The 21,086-nt window shown below is 33.0% G+C and overlaps 3 protein-coding genes and 1 pseudogene across 3 annotated transcripts; 2 read left to right on the top strand and 2 right to left on the bottom strand.

The window, feature by feature from the left end:
* Positions 1 to 2,753: 2,753 nt before the first annotated feature.
* On the bottom strand, positions 2,754 to 4,340 carry LOC110695358 (BURP domain-containing protein BNM2A-like). Its single transcript, XM_021872603.1, has 2 exons — positions 3,993 to 4,340; positions 2,754 to 3,712 (listed from the first exon to the last, which is right to left on the bottom strand). The coding sequence occupies exons 1-2, from the start codon at positions 4,038 to 4,040 to the stop codon at positions 2,951 to 2,953; spliced, it is 810 nt and encodes a 269-aa protein (XP_021728295.1). The 5' UTR covers positions 4,041 to 4,340; the 3' UTR covers positions 2,754 to 2,950.
* Positions 4,341 to 8,260: 3,920 nt separating this feature from the next.
* On the top strand, positions 8,261 to 9,974 carry LOC110695359. The gene is made up of 2 exons (XM_021872604.1): positions 8,261 to 8,569; positions 9,357 to 9,974. Exons 1-2 carry the CDS (start codon positions 8,525 to 8,527, stop codon positions 9,846 to 9,848), a joined length of 537 nt encoding a protein of 178 aa, XP_021728296.1. The 5' UTR covers positions 8,261 to 8,524; the 3' UTR covers positions 9,849 to 9,974.
* A 2,811-nt stretch (positions 9,975 to 12,785) lies between these two features.
* On the top strand, positions 12,786 to 16,128 carry LOC110695161 (annotated as a pseudogene).
* An 18-nt stretch (positions 16,129 to 16,146) lies between these two features.
* On the bottom strand, positions 16,147 to 19,301 carry LOC110695160 (2-oxoisovalerate dehydrogenase subunit alpha 1, mitochondrial-like). The gene is made up of 9 exons (XM_021872378.1): positions 18,947 to 19,301; positions 18,115 to 18,249; positions 17,840 to 18,022; positions 17,577 to 17,734; positions 17,360 to 17,459; positions 17,124 to 17,235; positions 16,916 to 17,055; positions 16,646 to 16,831; positions 16,147 to 16,506 (listed from the first exon to the last, which is right to left on the bottom strand). The coding sequence occupies exons 1-9, from the start codon at positions 19,136 to 19,138 to the stop codon at positions 16,339 to 16,341; spliced, it is 1,374 nt and encodes a 457-aa protein (XP_021728070.1). The 5' UTR covers positions 19,139 to 19,301; the 3' UTR covers positions 16,147 to 16,338.
* Positions 19,302 to 21,086: the final 1,785 nt, after the last annotated feature.

Genomic DNA, 21,086 nt, shown 5'->3' on the forward strand with positions numbered 1-21,086 from the left:
GTGCATGCATAGCTACTGACATTGTTAAGGGTCAGGATTCTTGCCATTGTTAAAGGCTAGATGGATAATTCTAATTTAAGTTTATGGGTTAGTTTAACACTTGGCATTTTCATTAGTCTGTTTTCAACATGTAGTGAAAAAATTCTGTCTTATAAAATGAAAAAATAATGCATTGCAAGAGATATGATTGAGGGAAGTAACACGTGACAATATTATATTTAATAGGAAAATTTAACAATAACAAATTAATCTTTGCTTTGTTTTTTTAAAATAGACTAATTTTTAAATCTTCTCAAAATAAACACAAGTTTGTATTTTTTCTCCCGTAGCAAATTAAGCAGGTCACTTGACCTGTTATACCAGGTTGTAATCTATGTGTCATGTGCTCATTGTTTTTTTTTTTTTTTTTTTTTTAATATTTTTAATTTTTGAAAATTCTGATAGCTGAAAAAATTTATTTATTTTTATTTTTAAGATCTGCTAATAATAAAATTAAAAAAAAACACCCTTATTTTACCACCATTGTCAGTCCCCCTCCCCACCAGCCACCCCCTCCCCTGCCGGCGGCCGACGCCCTACACGTTAGGATTTGAACTTGACCCTGGTTGGAATCAACTAGGAGGCAGCAATGGAAGCAATGGGGCTCGGTTGAAAGCAGGATTTGAACCGAACTTTGAGATAGGTTCTTTGTGTGAAAATGGATTTGCTTGGTTCTAATTTTGTGATTGCAAGGGAGTCCGTACGTTGCTGGTTGAGGTGTTGCTAGCCTGCGACAGGTGATGGTTCAGAGTGAGATGAGGGAGATTAGAGTGTTGATTATGTAGGTTGTTGCATGCGTGGCTGCAATATTGATGTTGTATTGGTGTGAAAGATGTGGCTAACTAGTGGTGTTGTTGAGTGTAATTGGTGGCGATTTTGGGTTGTGGGCCTTGTGGCTGGAGACGGAGTGTGTGGTGAATGGTGGTAAGGCGGGGGATGTGGACTATTGTCGTGTTGCGACAGGGTAGTGATTGGTGGATAATTGAGGGGTGAATTGTGGTGTAGGAGGGTAGTTTCGAGAAGGTGGTTTAGATTTCGAGGGTGGGGTCACCAGCACCGGGGGTGGGTTGGGCGTCGGCCGCCGTCAGATGAAGGGAGGAGGGGTGGCTAGCAGTGGGTCAGGGAATAAGGGGCTGGCAGTGGATTGGGGGTTTGAGTTTTTTTTTTTTTTAATTTTTTATTTTATTTATTAACTTAAAAAGGATAATAGGATAATTAAAGGAAAATAAAACAAAGTGACCGGTTATTCAGGTTACAAGTCATTTGGGTTTACTAAGAGAGAAAAAAATACAAACTTGTGTTTATTTTTGGAAGATTTAAAGGTTGGTTCAGTTTGGGAGAATGGAACAAAGGTTGGTTTGTTGTTGTTAAATTTTCCTATTTAATATCCCGGGAAATTGATCTTTTTCTGATATGAGTAACTACTTCATTTCTGAATAGTTGCAGCCGATAAGAGTATAACATATTCTTGCGCTTCAACCATCAAGTTAAGCTTTTGGTTCACTAACATGATATCAGAGTCAGCGTGACACAAAGATCACGGGTTCAAATCTCAATCACCCCCACTTTTAAGTGGAATATTTCGCACAGGATATGGGGAGGGTATATGATGCATCCACACTTTCAAGTTTTGGTTGAATTGGTTCATTAATAGCAACACTTTGAGTTTTGGAGGTGGTTTTAGAAGAGTTGTATGAAATTGAATAAATCAATGTGTATGTGCTATTGATGAAAGTATTATTTATAGGTGAAAATTAGAGGTTTTGCAAACATTCTGAACTTGCGAAAAAGAAGAGTTTTGTGACTATTTAGCAATGAATATACGAAATATCTTTTTACTTTATCCGTTCTTTTATCTTTTAACTTAATGCAGGAACACATCCCAATTTTTTATTACAGTTATTCCTCGAATATGTGCAAGATTCAAATTTGGTGGGTTAAAATGTGCAAGATTCACAGAAGAAAATTTTGTATCAACGAAATAGATACTCGTCACTTGATAAAGATTGTTTTATTATGTTAGTAACCATCACTCCATCAGTAATCCAACAATGTTTCAAAACCGGCCTATATACTTAATTTACTTGCTCAGTTTTTTTTTTTTTTTTTACTTGTAAGATTTTAACAGTACTATTCAAGTACATATTCCACTTTAAATACCAGCTTCGTTTTTTTTACATTTGTAACACTTTGACTTTTATACTATTTACATACTTCATTTTGATTGACTTTAGTGATTTACAGCTAAGGAGTAATGTGTCATATGCAATTTTGTTAGATTCGTCTTGATTATGCTTTTTGTAGTATAGTAAATTTATAATTTTTAGTTATTAATTAACAGTTAAAGATATTTGAAAGATTAAAGCTTGTAATCGAAATTCTTTTTCTTTCTTTTAACAATATACATGTTTATATGGAGTATAGTAATTTATAGTTCTGACACTCCATAGACATAATGTCAACACCCGTCTTCAAAATCCTGACTCTGTCACTTCTGTCATGTGTAGGCGTGTAGCTCTATCATTGCAATGTCTTAAGAATGAAGCCATGTTTGTGTGTGATTGGAAATTGGACCTTTACAATGTATAACTTTTGTGCATTAATTTTTGGAATAACTAACTATAACGGTATAACCTATGCACTTATCTCGTAACTTTAAATTGCAAGCCAGATAGTGTAAGAATATAAGACACAAAAGCATGTACAGTACATAAACAAGATTTTATTAATCGATAATAAGTACACGGTTGATCGATAATAAAAGCATACACTTAGGACTCAATTAAACACTAGCTATACTTGCTAGTTCATGGCCAAGTTAAAGACATTAGAAAGTTAAACACCATCTTTCTTGCTTCATTAATGAGCTCGTACTAGTACTCTAGTAGTCGCAGTAGCAGCTGTAGTACTATTAGATCGAGGATGGGTTAGCAGGCACCCAAAGCAGGCCATCAGAAGAGAGGAAATGGCAAACTGGAGAGCCGGGTGCAATGTTGAACATACGGAACACGGCGAGATTAGCGTCAAATGCATTCGAGTTCATGTGGCAACTGGCAACCGCGTTAACACGAGTACCATCCTCACCCAACAAACTGATTTCGTACACTTGGTTTTCAGGGTCAGGGTTATGGCAATAGTAGACCGCGTAAGGATAAGTCAGCATGTGACACGCGGTCATTTTAGGGCTCGGGACTCTTTTTGGCTGCTCAATGATTGTGTAAGGTTGAAATACTTTGGCTGATTTCGGAAGTGGACTTGTACTCAACACCTTAAGATCGTCAAACAACTGACCACCGTTATTGGTAGTGCTACTTTTGAAGGTTTCACGGACGAAATCGATCATAGAGTCTAAAGAGGTAACGCATTTTTTGGCTCCTTTAGCGTCGGGAATTTCACCCTCGCATTTTTTAAGACTGAATTCCATGGCTTTAGCTTGAGGAGATTCGGGTTGGAAACCAAAATAGTTAAGAAGAAATGGGAGTTTTTGGGATGAAAAAGGGATCATCTCGGCTTTTTCCTTAGGAAGAAAACGTGGGATTTCAGCATCGAATGCACCACCAAAGTAAATCGGCATTTTCGCCCCGACCTTGAGGTCGTTGTAGTTGAAGAACACATAGTCTGATTCCTTGAACTCGGACTTCTTGCTGAAATCAACATCTCTAGCACTCACAACCTGCATGCATGGATGGAGCGGAATTATAAAAAGTTGGTAATATGAAAATATGCACTGCGACTAATCTAATAATAATCCAATAACATTTCGAATATAAATATAGTATATATGTATTAAATTATGTCCAAAATTCAAAATATGGATTTTTTCCTAAATGAAAGGAGGTTTTTTTTTTTTTTTTTTTTTTTTTTTTTTTTTTTTTTTTTTTCTGTATATATAAATAAAACTTGCAATTTATATTGCTAATCAATTTAAGCTAGTATCGAAGTAGAGAAATTACCACCAAAAAGAGTACGGTTGAACTTAGGAAACCCAAAAACATCTTCATTTTTTGTTGGTTGATTGGATGAGATGTTTGTGGATGTTACTTATGATTTGAGTACATTCGTCAAAAACTTGGGTTCGTCGCTATTTATAAGCGGATAAGAAGTAAATATTTAAACAATTATGGGGCCTACACTATATGAATAAAAAAAAAAAAAAAAAACTGGGGTAAGTAAATTTAAAAGAGAAGATTTTAAGACATCTTTAGGCTCTAATCTCTTCGGTTCATTCTAAATCATCTTAACTATTTTGGGTTTATGTTACCTGAACTTATATTTTTGTTAAAAAAAATGTCTTATTTGTGACTGTGAGAAATTGTTCAAAATTATTATTCTTGAATATGTTTAAATAAAAAAAATTAATTAAATTTGTTTTATTTTTTCTAATCGAAATCAAAATAAGTTAAAGAAAATAGGGTGTTAATTAATCATACTATACTGATTGATTTTTTAATTTTTTATATATTTATTTATTTTTAATCATGTACTCATACATTATGTAAGACTGACTGGTAAATAGTTAGATTTTATTCATGCAGCATATACATCAATCCATCAATATTATGTAAGTTACTCGTGGCAAATTTAAAAAGGTGTTCCTTAGATGTGTGCATTAAAGACGCATTATTATTTAAGTATGGTTAGATGGTTAGACAATTTAGTGAGAGAGAGATAGATGATGGCGAAACTTATGTTAATGTCTTCCTAGTTTTAAGGTTTATAGCGGAGCATCATTAAGGATTGTTAGACTAGTTTGCTCCCTTTACTCCCTTTATATGTTACATACACACTTATATTACACATATATTGCACATCTAATATGTATACATATTGACCTATATAAATATGTGTACTTAAATTACTCCAAATCTCTTCACACATTAAGTAATTTATTTCAATTGTAGATCTTTTTTGTAAAAAAAATCTTATAATTGTTTATAACCAGTTTTTTTTTTTTTTTTTTTTTTTTTTTTTTAAAAAAAAAATTAGGAATATAATTGATCCGATCTCATTGTTTTGAACATAACTTAGTCCTTGATCATAAAAGGCTAGTGGAATTGATCTACAATTTCATGTGTACCACGTCCTGGCCCCTCAATTTTTTTGTTTTACCATTTAAGATAGTTGATTCTACAGTCTTTATTACTATAATTCTTATATGTTATATACCTCTATGCTATATAGTCTATATCAATTAATGTGGAATGTTTGCTTTACAAAAAAAATTAGGTTTGAATCTATTTTTTTAAAAAAATAAAATAAAAATAATGACAAATGTATGAATTGCATGTGTACTTATCTATATGCATGCATAACTATTAGCCTATCAATATGCATGTGCATGAATAACAGTTTTAACTTGGCATTGTAATTAGTCTGTTTTCAACAAGTAATGAAATAACTCTATCCCAAATTGAAATTAAAAAAAATGCAAAATTAATAAAGGAAGTAACACATGACCTATACTTCCAATATAAAGATGATCTTATTTATCTTGTGAAGTAAAATTTTAAAAACTACAATATTTATTACTCCATCTTTGTTTTTAGACTTTAATTAATTTTTGCATTTTTCAGTTTTCTACATGTTGTAACAAAGACAAATAAAATGAAATAGTTAATTATAACTTGACTTTTTTGACTTTTAGGTATTAAAGATAAAGTTATTTGTTGGTAACATCGCTATAAAAAGGATAAAGTTGTTTATTTATGAATATCACTATCTTTTGTATTTCCTTACACTATTACCTTATTATATTTTTGACAAACTTAATTTAATACTTTACCTTAATATCCATCTTTCCTTTACACTTTTCCATTTTACCCTTTCTTATAATATTCAAATTTTTTTTTTCTTACACACAATCACCACATCAACACATTATAGTTTCCATGGTTATTTTGTAATATCGAACCGAAAATTTTCTTATTGTTCTTATACTACCTCCGATTCAATACATATTAGTTGTAAGTTTGAGGGTATTATTTGTGATATATAAATAATTTCAAAATTACAGCTAATATGTGACGGAGGTAGTATATTAAAGAAACATATCATGTAAAGTATTAAAAAAAAAATATTTAGAAAAACAGATAAGCAATGACAAATGTACGTCTTGCATGTCAATATACCATGCATAACTATAAGCCTATTATTGTGCATGCGCATGCATAGCTATTGGTGATTATTCAAAGATAAGATTGTTTGGATAATATTATTAACGGTCAGGATTGTCTTGATATTGTTAAAGGCTTGAGAACTTAGTTTTTGGAAATTAAATTGATTAAAATTGTCCAATTGTATGTCTTGCATGTTGCATGTCTTTGAGCAGTCATGCATTACAATTCGTGCTTTTAAATCATGGTTAGATTAGGTTTAACACTTGGCATTGTCATAAGTCTGTTTCCAACAAGTTTTGAAAGAATTCTATCCAAAAATAAAAGCATGCAATGCAAGAGAGAGATATAATTGAGGGAAGTAACGCATGTGATGTTCGACACTTTTCATTGGTCCCATATTATTTTGAACATCTATTTGAGAAACACAACCATTAAATGGTTTGTAAACTCCTCTTACCAATTCGATCTCTGTGATGTTCATTGCATGTGTCTAAGCTTAGAGTGTGTTTTACTCGCATAATTTTTTTGCTATAATTTAGCTATTAAATGAATTTGAATAAGCACTTATTAATTCTTATTATATTTAATGAATTTATCTATTTAAACTTTTTTTTTATCTTATTATTATTAACTCTATGTCTCTATCTGATTTTAATTTTATAATACTATACAAGTGAACATAAGGTAAATAAAACAAATATACTTTTTTCAAAAAAAAAAAAAAAAAAAAAAAAAAACAAATATCCTTTTTATTAGAGGTGATCATTGGGTGGGCCGGGCCGGGCCAAAGCTAAAAAGTTGTGCCCAATTCTCGGGTCGGGTCGGGCCAAACTTCGGGCCAAATTTTTTGTGTCCAAACCCGCACAAAATGATCGGGCCAAAAAAATCAACTAAATATGCATAAAAACACATTCCCAAACCCGCCCAAAAAAAAAATTTTCGGGCCAAAAAATCTGCCCAAAATCAGGATGGGTCGGGCCGGGCCGACGAACCGAACCAACTTTGATCACCTCTACTTTTTATACATAGAGTTAAGACAAAAAAGTAGGAGTATATTTTCAAGTTACCAATCCATTTTGGTTACAATAAGTCTTGTGTACAATGGGTGTACATTAATTTTATTGTAAAACCGTCAGTTTGAGCATAACTTTAACTATTTTTATGGTAACTTTTACCACTCAAAGGGTAATTTTTAATTTATCGTAGGTTTGAATTTTATTTTAATGTGTAATTACTTATAAATTCATGATACATTACAAGTTTTTTGCAAGATAGAATTTATTAATAGAAAAATAATAACTTTTACAGTATAAAGGATAACCTTAAATACTTTTAACATAACTTTAACTCGTTTTACAATAAATTAACGTACACCCGCCTTTCTAAAGAACGGGTAGACTCATCAAGTACTTACATATTTAAAAGAAAATTAGGACTCGATAAGGTGTAAACAATAACCGGCCAACCTTCCTATAATCCTATATACTGCGTGTGTACGACAGTACGAGGTAGTATGATTAATTAATAATCAGAAAGAAATAGTGCTACAATCTTAAAACAGATGATGAGATGAAACACCTTAACATTTGTAAAGTATTAAAATTTAATTGGCTCATTTATCACCTACTTATAAAACAATATAACTAATGAATAAAGCGAATATACAAAATCTAAATTTAAATAACGAGTAATAGCTTATTTTTGCATCAACTGTTGGCTCTTAAAATTTATATTTTCTCAGTTTCATAAAGATGTTCGAAATTTGATCATGTTTTACATGGATGTTTCATAATCTAGTTTATTCCTATTTTGATAAGTTCATAAACTACTCGCTAAGATTTATTTAATACTTTATCCGTTTTTTTATATGATTCGCTTTGACTTTTATACTATTAATCGCCATTTCTTCTTTGGTCGTATTTTGTGTATTATTTGCAAGGAAAAACATATTCATGTGGGATCTCCTTATTAGAATCGTCACAATAAGTACTATCATATATAATATATAACTTTTATAATTTTTACTTATGGAGAATTAAAGTTAGTAATGGCTAAAGTTTTGCATGGGCAAACTTGATAAATGAAACAGGTCAGGTTAAGTATAAAAAAACAGAGAAAGTTTCTTAGTCTGTGTAGCTTTAGTAAGCCGTGTTTTTATAATAATTTATTATTATTATTTTAGTGTTTAGATAGCTACAAGATTGAGTGATGATAATCGATTTCAGAATCCTCTAAAATTAAAAGAGAAGCTCCAAGCTAACAACCTAAGCTATTTAAAATAATGTAAAATAAGTCTATATATATCGCTCTTATGCAAGTGGCTTGGCTAGGGAATATACAAAACAAGTTGTTGGAGACATTTGAGAAAAATGAAGCTATCTATTACTTCTACTCTTCTTCTGGCACTTCTATTGGTAAGCATTTATCTTCTCTAGCTTTTTTTAATACTACAACATTTTTTTTTTTGATACATTTTTTTTTTGTACAATGTGCTCTGTTATTATTTTGATTTTTTTATCTTTAGGTGTGGTTATTCTTCTTTTGAAGTACTCTGTATACATTATTTGAGAACATATTCGCGTGAATACCATTCTAGTTAGTTGTATAGGATTATTGGCTTCTTCTTGCAGTTAACTATGAAGTACTTCCTTCATAAAAAAACCCTTATAAAAAAAATGGCTAGTTGTTTAAATACAACGATATAATGCATGTTAGATGATTGTTTTCATTCTTTCATTGTTGAATTATATAACTTCTTTTTTTTTTTTTTTATTAAAATACGGAGTATATAATGAGTTATTACATTATACTCTCACCGTCTCATTTTATTAGGGGAAATTCCTTGTTTCTCATAGTGAGAAACGGATTTAGTTTTTCATGGGGCATTTTCGTGAATAAATCAATAATTTTTTCATTATTATGTGATCCACAGTTGAAAAAAGTTGAATAAAATTATTGGTTTATTTACAAAAATTCCATGTGAGAAACAAGATTTTATTTCTCACTATGAGAAACTGGGACTTCCTTTTTTATTAGTTGTCAAACGTACTCCAAAATTGAAAAAAATAATTAAGCCACATCCTTTATCGTTATGCTTCCTATCTTTTTGATTGATTAATAGAAATTGTTGAGAAATGCAAATTAGAAAAATTTGACAATTAAAATGAGACATCTTATAGATTTACATATTTATACATACAGGTTGTCAACGTAGCTCATGGATGTAATGACGACAGCGTGGGAGAGTATTGGGGAAAGAAAGCAATTGAAACCCTTTCAGGCATAAAGTCGAACGAGGGACCCCAATACTCCGGCGAGTATTGGGGGAAGAAAGCAATTGAAGCCCTAGTAGGCTTCAAGTCTAATGATGTACAAAAATTTAATTCTATTGTGAAAGACTTTAAGTTTAAGCCTAATCAGTGGCAATACTTGGATACGAATCCTAATTCGAAAAATGGGGAAACAACAAGCGCGTATTTTGTTAAAGATTTTGTGCCTAAGCCTAACCATGTTCTACAATGGCACCATGGCGCGGCTAGCCATGATGATGAGGTATCCACAACCAAGTATTTTGTGAGAGATTTCGAGCCTAAGGTTAACCATGTTCTTCAATGGCACCATGGGGCGGCTAATCCTACCAAGGATGTTTGGCCAACAATCAAATCTGTTGTGACCGGGTTCGAGTTCAACTAGCTTAACCGGCTTATGGTGTAGCATGCTAGATCAAGCCCCATAGTTTATCTAGTGGCATAAGACTAATCTGACTATGAGTTAAGTAAGTGTCTATTAATAAATAAAGGGGGTTTGTTGTTTCAAATCTATTCATGTACTATTTAGAGTGAACGTTCATTAATTAGTTATGCTTTGTTATGCTTAAGGATTAGTACTAAGTTGTTGTATGTATGTAACGTCTTTATTTTAGTCTTGCAATGTTCAGTGTTGTTTCCAACTTATGGATTTCATTCGTTCCAAGCTAAGTTAGATAATAGCATGGTCTTGATTATTATTGATCAATATGTAGAGTATTTATACAAAATTTACGCTTATAAGATAGGAAATAATTTTCGTAAAAGATATACTAGCATAACCATATATTCTAAATATATATTCACTAAATATTATCTTAACATTAATAATCCTAACTATATTATTCTTCTAATCATATCTACGAAAAAATTTTACCATTTTTTTTTACCATTAAAACTTCTCAAAGTTATATTTTACGGTTTTACCACACAAAAAATTCTAAAAATTATTTTTCACCATCTACCGTAAAAAAAACCATTAAATCTAACGGAATTTCAAAAATTATTTGATTTTTGTGCCAAAGACATGGTCTTTATGGTTAGGGGGTTCTGATTTGATGTCAAAATTGACAAAAAATTATCACAAATGTAACTTTTTGCCTATTAAAAAATACCTCGATTTACGTGAAACACGCAAAAATGAGGCACTTACGATTAATTTATTTCAATTCTAACGTCAAATCGGATTCAAATGACCAAAATAATCCCAAAACTTCTAAGGTGCATGTTTTTGGCATGTAAAGCGAATTTTTTTTTTGTTAAACGTTAAATTTTACTTTTCTAGACCTTTTTTTGTTGGTAAAATAAACTTTGAGAAGTACTGCTACTAGTATGTATCTATCATGTATACAAATTCAGCCCAAAACATTACCGAGACAATTTTCATCACAAAAAATGATGAGGTAGCCCCAATTATATATACTTTGTGAAAGACTTTGAGCCTAAGCCTAACCATGTCCTACAATGGCACGCCATGGCGCGGCTAGTCAAGATAATGAGGCAACCACAACCAAATATTTTGTTAGACTTTGTACCTAAGCCTAACCATGTCCTACAATGGCACTATGGCGACGCTAGTCATGATGATGAGGTAACCACAACTAAGTATTTTGTGAGACTTCGAGCCTAAGATTAACCATGTTCTACAGTGGCACCATGGGGCGCCTAATCCTACCAAGGATGTTTGGCCAACAATCAAATCTATTGTATGTGACCGGCTTCGAGTTCAACTAGCTAGCCAAACCGGCTTATCATGTGGTATGCTAAATCAAGCCCCATAGTTTATCTAGAGGCATAAGACTAATCTGACTATGAGTAAAGTAAGTGTATTAATAAATAAAGGGGGTTTGAGTAGAATCTATTTGATGTACTAGTTTAGAGAGGATGTTCTTCAGTTATGCTTTGTTTTGCTTAAGGACTATACAAATTGAAGTATTAATTAGTATTTCCTATATTCTTTTTTACTTCACCTGTTTCTTTTATTACACTTGCCAATGTAAAACTTTAACGATTAATAACTTTAATTTTTCACAAGTAAAATTATAAAAGTTATATATTATAATAGTACTTAATGAGGCGAATTCAAAAAAATCCCACATGAATATGTTTATTTTTCTTTATCTATTATTCACAAAAGACGGTCAAAAGAGAGGTGATAAATAGTGTAAAAGTCAAAGTGGGTCAAGTAAAAAAGAACGGAGGAAATATGTACTAAAATTAGTGTTTTTTTTTTTTTTTTTTTTTTTTTTTAACAATAGCAAAACTGGCAAATAAAACTACAAAATGTTAGAAAAAGTAACTAATCTAGTCCTAAAGGCATTAGCTATCCGATGAGCACCCTGCACTTGCTCCCTCTGCACCTTGAGAATGTTGCAAATCTCTAGTTGCCTCCCCAACCGTCTTATTTCCATAAACGTCCAATGTAGGCTAACATCTCCTTGGTACATCTACTTAGTTGTTGTATGTAGCGTTTTTAATCTAGTCTTGCATTGTTCGTTTATTGTTTCCAATTAACTTATGGATTTCTTTTCAAGTATATAAATCCAGTATAATATAAAAAAGGCATTAAATTCTTACATTATATGTCACAATAAAGTTAATATCGATGATGATTAAATGTATAAGTGAAAATAAAGCTAAACGACGCTCATGTTTTACTGAGTAACTCGCGCATTTTGACTTGAATTGATGATCATATCCTCACTTGTATTCCATGCTATTCCCCCCTCTACCTTACTCTAACATTCTCTCATCCCAAAAAACCACCATCGGCCAAGGGCAAGGCCGTCATCGGCAAAAAGTTATTTTTTTTATTTGTTTTTGGATCGTTCTTAGTCCTTACAACTTGGGGTAGGATTGTGAGATTCCCTTATCCTTTCCTTTACTCGCAAATGACCTTGTTCGTATACGCTGACTGAGTTGGCTTATGAAAGCCTTTGTTGAGTAGGATGACTTCCTTATAGTTTTGACCAATAATTTTTTTGTCTAACTTCCGATATGTAAATATGATCAAAAGTTGATACGTACTCCCTATTATCTTGAAATTATAAATCAAATGATTCTTACAAGGTACTTTCCATGCCCCTTTATTTTCGCCTTATTGGACTTTTCGCAATCTCCAAAACACGCTTTACAAGGTTTATATCTCCCTATTCATATGCATAAAAATTATAAAAAGTTGATTATTAATTAAATGTATAATGAAACGAATCAAATAAGATCCTATATGAATATATCACCTTTAGTAGAAATAACGTAAATTTATATGCATAAAATTTTAAAAATTTAACCTAAAATTAGCAATGGGGCTAAAAGATTGAGACGAAGGAGTATCTATTCAGAGAATTAGAGTATTTAAATGTATGTTAGAGTGTTAGACTAGAGAAGGTGGCAACTGGTAAGAGAACAATCTAAGTCACCATGTATATAGGCTTAAGCAGCTTAAGAATTAGAACCCACTTCGTGATTCCTACTCTCAATCATAAACCCAAATCCTCTATTTTCTCTTTCCTCAATTCTTCAATGTCTTACAACAAGGAGCTTGCTGCTGCCAAGAAAGCTGCTAGTCTTGCTGCCAAACTTTGCCAGGTTTCTCTCTCCTCCTCTATTGATTTATAGTTTAATTGATGCATTTCAATATTTGTTTCGAATACCCAGATTAGAAATTTGTCTGATTTTTTCTGGGGTTGGATTGAATTTCATGGGTACAAAATTAATTATCATAATTTTGGCTGATGAGGTTGATTTGGGGGGAGTATTCATTAGATTGATGTTCAATGGAGATGATATTTTTGGTTAAAGATCTTGTAAATTCTCATATTTTGTTGGTTGTGCAATTGAAAACTATGAAGTATTGGGATTTCAGGGTGAAAGGATTTGGATATTCTAGGTTGAATGGAAGAGATTTAATGAAGATGTATATTTGCCCTATTATCTGATTGAAAATGTAGTCTTGATCCAATTTAATCTGTAGCTTGTTAGTTGATTGATATCAAACATTTTGCTGCACGGCACGCTATGATTAATCAAGGAATTAGTTTGGTTTAATTTGTTATTTGGTTATATTTTTTTGTTGATGTAGATTTTTGGGTACAATGTTTCCTATTGTTATACCTGATTTGATTATTTGTGCTATGGCATACCACTTTTGATAAACCTTATGCTCCTGTATTTTGGGTACAATGTTTCCTATTGTTATACCTGATTTGATTATTTGTGACTATGGCATACCACTTTTGCTAAATCTTATGCTCCTGTATTTTGGGTTATCTGCAGAAAGTACAAAAATCATTGTTGCAATCTGATGTCCAATCAAAACTGGACAAGAGCCCTGTAACAGTAGCGGATTATGGTTTGTAGTATAACTTTTCTATGTATGTCTAATGTCTTAAACAATGCTGATACATGCCCATTTTTTGCTTTAGGGTATCAATCATGCTTTGTAAAAAGAAAATCATTGGTACGGGTTTAGTTATAGCCTGCCATAGTGCCATTAGTCTAGAGAGGCTGATATTACAAAGAAGTATTGTTGGATGTTGTCGAGCATGTATTACATTAGCATTTGGTGCCATTTTCAAAGGGCATCGATGTGCATATTGAAATAAGCGAATACTGTCAAGTTTTTCGTGTGGAAACTTCCTTCACTTCAACTCAATTTCATACCTAACCCATCCCCCCATTTATTCAGAAAAATATCATTATACTTGGATCATTAGAACCATATAAAACTTACAAACAATGGCCATTTAGAGAAACTGTAGGTTTATTTGTCTCCACAACCTGTTAACCTTCTTGCTGTGCTTGGATAAATCTTCCTGTAACAAGCTTGACGAAAATCTTCCTTGAATTTACTGGGGTCCTCTCCTCATGGATTGCCGTCATGAGTGCTTAATGTCAATTAATTGTCCTCTGCATGGCAAGTAATAGCTAATATTTTAATCCCTATGTGTGATCAACAGGTTCACAAGCTGTTGTTAGTTTTGTACTTGAACATTAACTTTCTGATGAACCATTTTCTTTGGTGGCTGAGGAGGTAAAATATTGGTGGTCGATCGTGAATAGTTACACTTCTCTGTTTAATTTGGTGAATTTTCATTACAGCTTTTAATTATTCCAGGACTCAGGAGATCTGAGAAAGGATGGTGCACAAGATACTTTAGAGCGTATCAGAGTGCTAGTAAATGATACTATTGCCAGTGAGAGTACATACAGTGTTTCACCTTTGTCGGCTGATGGTGTGCTTGCTGCTATCGATAATGGCAGATCTGAAAGTGGTCCTGTAGGTCGGCTCTGGGTTCTGGACCCTATAGATGGTACTAAAGGGTATGTTTTATTAAGAAAATTGGTAGAGCTCTGAGGCTTAGTTTTTTATCCTCCTGATACTACAGCAAAAGAGTCAATCTTTATCTGTCTATGATAAATTGACCCCTGTTGTTTCTTTTAAATAACTATTGGTTTTCCAAAGTCATCTTTGATGAATTCATATATCTCTTAGTTTTGAGTCTTTTGACTGCTCTGTTTTCCTGATTTTGATACATCTAAGCTAAGATTGCATCTTACCAGGTTTGTGAGGGGGGACCAATACACAATAGCATTAGTATTGCTAGATAAAGGAAGAGTAGTCCTTGGGGTCTTGGCTTGCCCAAATCATCCTCTAGCACCTCTTGGTGTGCAGACCTCTGCCGGTCCAACTGGCTGTCTTTTCTCAGCTGTCCTCGGTGAAGGAACCTATATGGAATCACTTGACGGTTCTTCCCCAGTCAAAGTGTGCTCTTAAACTGATAGCAAATGTACTGTACATCTATTCCACTGAACTCAGTACAGAATCTCATTTTTTTTCCCTTCTATTTTCTGTGGTTTCAATTATCAACAGGTAAATGTCAGCCCAATAGAAAATCCTGAAGAGGCATCATTCTTTGAATCATATGAAGCAGCTCATTCCTCCCATGATCTTAGTAGCTCCATAGCAAAAGTAAGATTTGGTATTCACTACTTACATTCTTTAGAAAAGTTTCTTGTACATGGAAAAGCTGCTTAATCATCAAAATATTTCGACAGAAACTTGGTGTTAAAGCGCCTCCAGTTAGGATTGATAGCCAAGCAAAGTATGGTGCTTTGAGCAGAGGTGATGGGGCGATATATTTGCGTTTCCCGAATGCAGGTTATCGTGAAAAGATATGGGACCATGCCGCTGGGTCTATTGTCGTTACAGGTAAGGCGTCATACTTTGCCCCTAATTGTTTTTTTTCCCCTTTCTTTCTTTCAAATGTTTCCTGAATTGTAGGCTCTTTTTTTTTGGAATGTATATGGTTGGTATTGCAGAAGCTGGAGGTATTTTTCGAAAGGGAAGTATCTTGACCTGTACAAAGGTATAATAGCTAGCAACCAGAAGCTAATGCCATCCCTTCTGAAGGCAATTCAACAGTCCATAGACGAGAAGGCTGCATCTTTGTAGTGCTGCTTTCCCTAATGTAATACAGTAACAGGGTTTATCTTCAATCAGATGCCCCTCCCCCCTTTTTTATTACGTAAAGATCACAAAACGAGGTCCTAGGTCTTTTGGAAGATACAACATGTGATTGATGATTGTAGTCTTGTAGATGAGAAACTGAGGCATTTTTGAAAATTAATTAACAAAAATAAGTGTCACTTGTTTGCACAATTTTGAATGTACTGATAAGTAGTTCTTTTTTTTTTTTTTTTTTTTTTCCTGCTATTACTCAAACTGCCACCAAAAGCAAATGCTTAATCAGCTTCAGGTACATTTGCAAATGCCAATACTAAGAATAAGCATTATATACAAAATTTATTCATTCCTGATATGTACATTTGCACATTATTAGCACATATCTTGATGTGCTAAGATTCAAGTAAATCAACTATACAGGAATATTTGTTGGATAATCTTTCCGGTGTTCTGCAATGGTTTTCCTTAACAATCTTTCTTGCTCCTGGAGATTTGGTGGGAGAACATCATAGACATCAGTAAAAAGATCAGCTACTGGTGGTTTCTCAAGGTTCTCCGCAACTTGAATTGCTTGAAGGAGCTGTAACATAATACACCAGTCAGACAGTTGATTTAAAGTTGCAATCATAATTCATAAGTTTCAAACGTAACAACACTGAGATGAAAGCTTAGCCGTTTCACAATGACTAGGAACTCTTTCATAATGCAGCAGTTATTACCTGTTTTCGGACACTGCTTCTCAACTCTAACTCTCTATGATCGCTCCACCACCCATTGCCATCAATCCATTTTCGAAATCTAGGTACTGGGTCTCGAGTTTTTCTCCAACGTTCAATTTCCTCAAGTGGACGGTACTTTGTAGAATCATCAGAAGTAGAGTGATGCCCTGCTCTATATGTTAATGCCTACAATTACATATTTCCTAATTATTAGCTCAACATTTCCTAGAGGCAAACACAGTACAAAGATCAGCAATAGCCTTAACTCACCTCAATCAAGATAGGTCTTTTTTCGCTGATGGCAATTCTTCGGGCTTCATGCACTGCATTGTAAATAGCAAGAGCATCGTTGCCATCAACTCGGATGCTTTCAATTCCATAAGCCTGCCCTCGGACAACCACTCCGTCACCTATAATAGGTAAAAATGAGGTGCTGGAAATGTAAGTAGTGGAAAGCAGTATCATAGTTGATACTCACCTCTTAGCTGGTCCGAAATTGGAGTGCTAATTGCCCAACCATTGTTGCGGCAGAAAAATATGACCGGAGCCTCTAGGACTGCTGCAAAGTTCAAAGCAGCATGGAAATCCCCCTGAAATGAGTTAGGCCATTACACAAGGTCAAGGCTTTATATTCTTAAGAGCCTTAGGTAGCAAAATCATAATCATTGACAGACGAAAGTGCAGAGGCCAGTATAAATTTATAATTATACTTACTGTGCTGGTGCCACCATCTCCAAAATAAGTAATTGTACATGCATTTTTGTCGTCCATTTTCAAAGAATAAGCAGCACCGACTGCATGGAGAAGTTGCGTACTGAAAATGAAACAAAAAAACAGAAGAAATTTGCAAGCTGAGATACATTTATATAAAGGCTAATGTATATCAGACAGTATAAAAGAACAAAAGCCTGTCAAAAACTACAAATCTTACGCGACAGTTGAGGATACTGTAATGTAATTGAGCTTGTTTGAACCATAATGTATAGGCATCTGCCTGCCCTTTCCATTATCAGCTTTGTTACCGAAACATTGATTTGCAAAATCCTGCAGAGTGAAACCTCGCCATAATAGAAGACCTGGCTCCCTATACTGCAAATTTTAAAATTCAGACAAGTTGAGTCTAAACTTCCTTGCACACAGACACGTTGAACTCGAGTAATTTATCAGAATCATCAGCTGTATTCAGTTAGCTACCTGAGGAAAAATAACATCATCTGCACTGAGAGCAGCTGCTGAGGCGATATTAATGGCTTCTTCTCCTATAGTAGTGAGATAGAATGAGATTCTTCCCTGCCTTTGTGCTTCATAGAATATAGTATCCATCACTTGTAAGGTAACCATATTTTCATACATCTTGACAGCAAGTTCCTCGCCGACCTGATATAATCAATTAATCATCAGTATCAAACTTCCTGCAAACTCCAAGACCGAGACAAGTATTTCAAACAGCAAATGAATGAAACCATTACCTGCATATGCGGCTTTTTCAAAAGCTTGCCATCATCACCAAGGACCCTATAGCATTCGACCCTGCGACCATTAGTTTCCGAGATGAACCTCATTTGAGAGGTGATTCCAACCTTACCACCAGGAAAATCTAAGTCCTGTCATTATATAATATTACTCAAGTTAGAGCTATTCCTCAAATCATCAACTTCAAGGATGGAAAAGACGGTTATACTCGAAAAATCGCGCTCATCATTGTCATATTTGATCAAATACGAGTATACAACTCAAAAATACAACATTAATTAGCACCATTACTTAAGACATTGCTTTAGACAATGCCTTCATGCCTAGTCTATTTTACAAATTAAGCATTATTTTACATGATTTTTTTCCACGTGTAAGATTAATTTAGTCACGTATCTATGTTCATCGGACTTGGGTACCTAGGTACCGCCGTATGGGTACATATCCAAGTGTTCGACATATAATTTCAAGACTCATGCGCCTCTGTCCTAATTTTAGACACGGGTACGGGGACACGACATAAAATTATTATAATAGTAAGCTTTTGATCACCAACCCTCGTCAGTCACCGGAGAAGATCACCGGAAAAAAAAAATCGCAGTGTTCTGATTTACTTGTATATTTCTTAGCAAAAGCCTCAAAAAACAGGTAATTTAATTTAATTTATTTTATATTTTTTCTATACCCTTCGTTGTATTATACAAGTATATATAAATAAGAAAAATACTATGTCACATAACCAACCATATATATAATTAAATAAATTAAATTTATTAAACTTAAAACAGAGTAATGTATGCATAAAATAAACCAACTGAAAAGACTAACCTGTTTATCATCATCATCAGATGTAAAATTAATTTGTTCCTGGGCTATTGTAGATTCAAAACGATGAGAAACAAAATTTGGACTAACAAGAAGAGTTTTTGATGAGTTGGGGTAATTAAGCATACTAATTGAACCCAGATTTGATCTTAATTTGTTAATTAGAGCTCTTGATCTTGTTAATGATGATGCCATTGATAATATCTAGAAGGGAAAAAAATTGTGGAAGAAAATTGTAAAAGAGGATTACTTAGAAATTTGAGGATTATTAAGTAGTATGAAGACAATTTGGAGATGATGAGTAGGAAAGATTGACACTTATGTTTGCGTGTTTGTTCATATCCTTATAAACCAACTAACATTTGCCACTTTGGCAGCCTATCTAACATTTATATATAGAGTTGATCACGGGCCGGGTTGAAAAATTGAATTGTTTGGGGCCAAGATTTGACCAGATACGTAAGTTGGATCGAGTTAGAACAGATATTTTGGGTTGGTTAAATTAGGTTAGGTCGAGTTTTGAGTTGGATTTGTTTTTTTGAGCTATGAACTGGCCTTAAGCTATTTTATTATTTATTTTTAAAAGTAATTCAAAAAATTTATTTTTGGAATTAAGGATAGAAACTTGTTAAGAATTCAACTTTGATAGTGCCTAATAAAAATCATCCAAACGGGGTTTTATATTTTGAACATCCAGATTGGAATAGGCCCGATCCAAAATCTAATTATACGTGGTAATTGTACGGTACAGAGTATACACATCAAATTAACTTGATAAAAACGTTTATTTGTTATTGAATACTCCCTCCGTCCCTAATTATTTGTCTCATTTGACTTTTCGCGGTCTCCAACAAGCTTCTTAAAACGGTTATATCTCCATTTTCACAAGTGTAAAAATTATAAAAACTAAATATTAATAAAATGTACCATGAGACGAATTCAACAAGATCTCACATGATTATATTATCACTTATAGATTAAGAGTATTTTATGGTCAAAGTTTATAAAATTTGACCCAAATTTTTGCAATAGGGCAAAAATTTAGGGAAAGAGGGAGTAGTATATTTTAATATGAGCACCAAAAATTATGTTTAAAGATTCATTATAAAAGATTGCATCTAAATTGTCTGATCAACTTTAAAGATTCATTATAAAACTTGCTCATATTTTAATATGCCAAAATTATGGGTTGGATTTGGATGATCATATAAAAGATTCATTAAATTGAGCACGATTATAGAGATTGGATTATATTTGTATTTAATTTAAATGGGTTGATCAAGAATAAATGAATTCTTACGTGAAACCAGCAGATCATGAAGATTGTTTTGTGAATTATTTAGTACTCCGGCCATGATATAATCGATTATATACTCCGTGTTCTTTAAAATATATCTTTGCAATAGTTTTGAAGAAATTATCATGGTCTTAAAATCAAATCGAAAGAGCTCGGTTAGCATAATCCATTCACTAGTCACCAAAATCTTCAATAATCTAAGAAAGAAAATGACGACATAAAAAAGCAGATAAAAATATAAGACTATTATTTAACATTGTATTACGGGGTAGTACGTAATGAGAAATTTGTATTGAAAGCAAGAGAGTATCATTTTTAAGATCTTCATTTATAACATGATGGCTACTTATCTTTCTTTTGAATATTGATAATATAGACATAAAAAGGATTTATATAATACGAATATGGAATATTTTAGGAATTGAAGCGTATCCTTATCATCATGTATACGAAGTATTATATATGAATAATGATCTTTTATTGACTAAATTTGAATTTGAATTTGCTTACGTACTAGTGTAGAAACAATCACCTTCTATGTTTTAAATTAAATCTACCAATAATGATTGAGTTAAACTTAGTTGGATTGTGTTTGATTAAGGCTGCATTAGAAACACCTAAATACATGTAAAATAGGTGGGAGGATATGCATATCTTGATGCCTTTGATGGCCATTATAATCTACAAACAAAATAGAGGCACCTTTACGCCTGTATTGTTGTAGCTCTTTCTCTTTCACCGGTCCAATTCTTATAAGTGAATGTGGACGTTCTTATAGGCTTACTCCAAAAGGTAGAGGCCCAACGGTGGTGAGCCATTTGGATACCCAAACATACAACTTAAAAT

Source organism: Chenopodium quinoa, unplaced genomic scaffold (assembly GCF_001683475.1).
Source record: "Chenopodium quinoa cultivar QQ74 unplaced genomic scaffold, ASM168347v1, whole genome shotgun sequence".
NCBI lineage: Eukaryota > Viridiplantae > Streptophyta > Magnoliopsida > Caryophyllales > Amaranthaceae > Chenopodium > Chenopodium quinoa.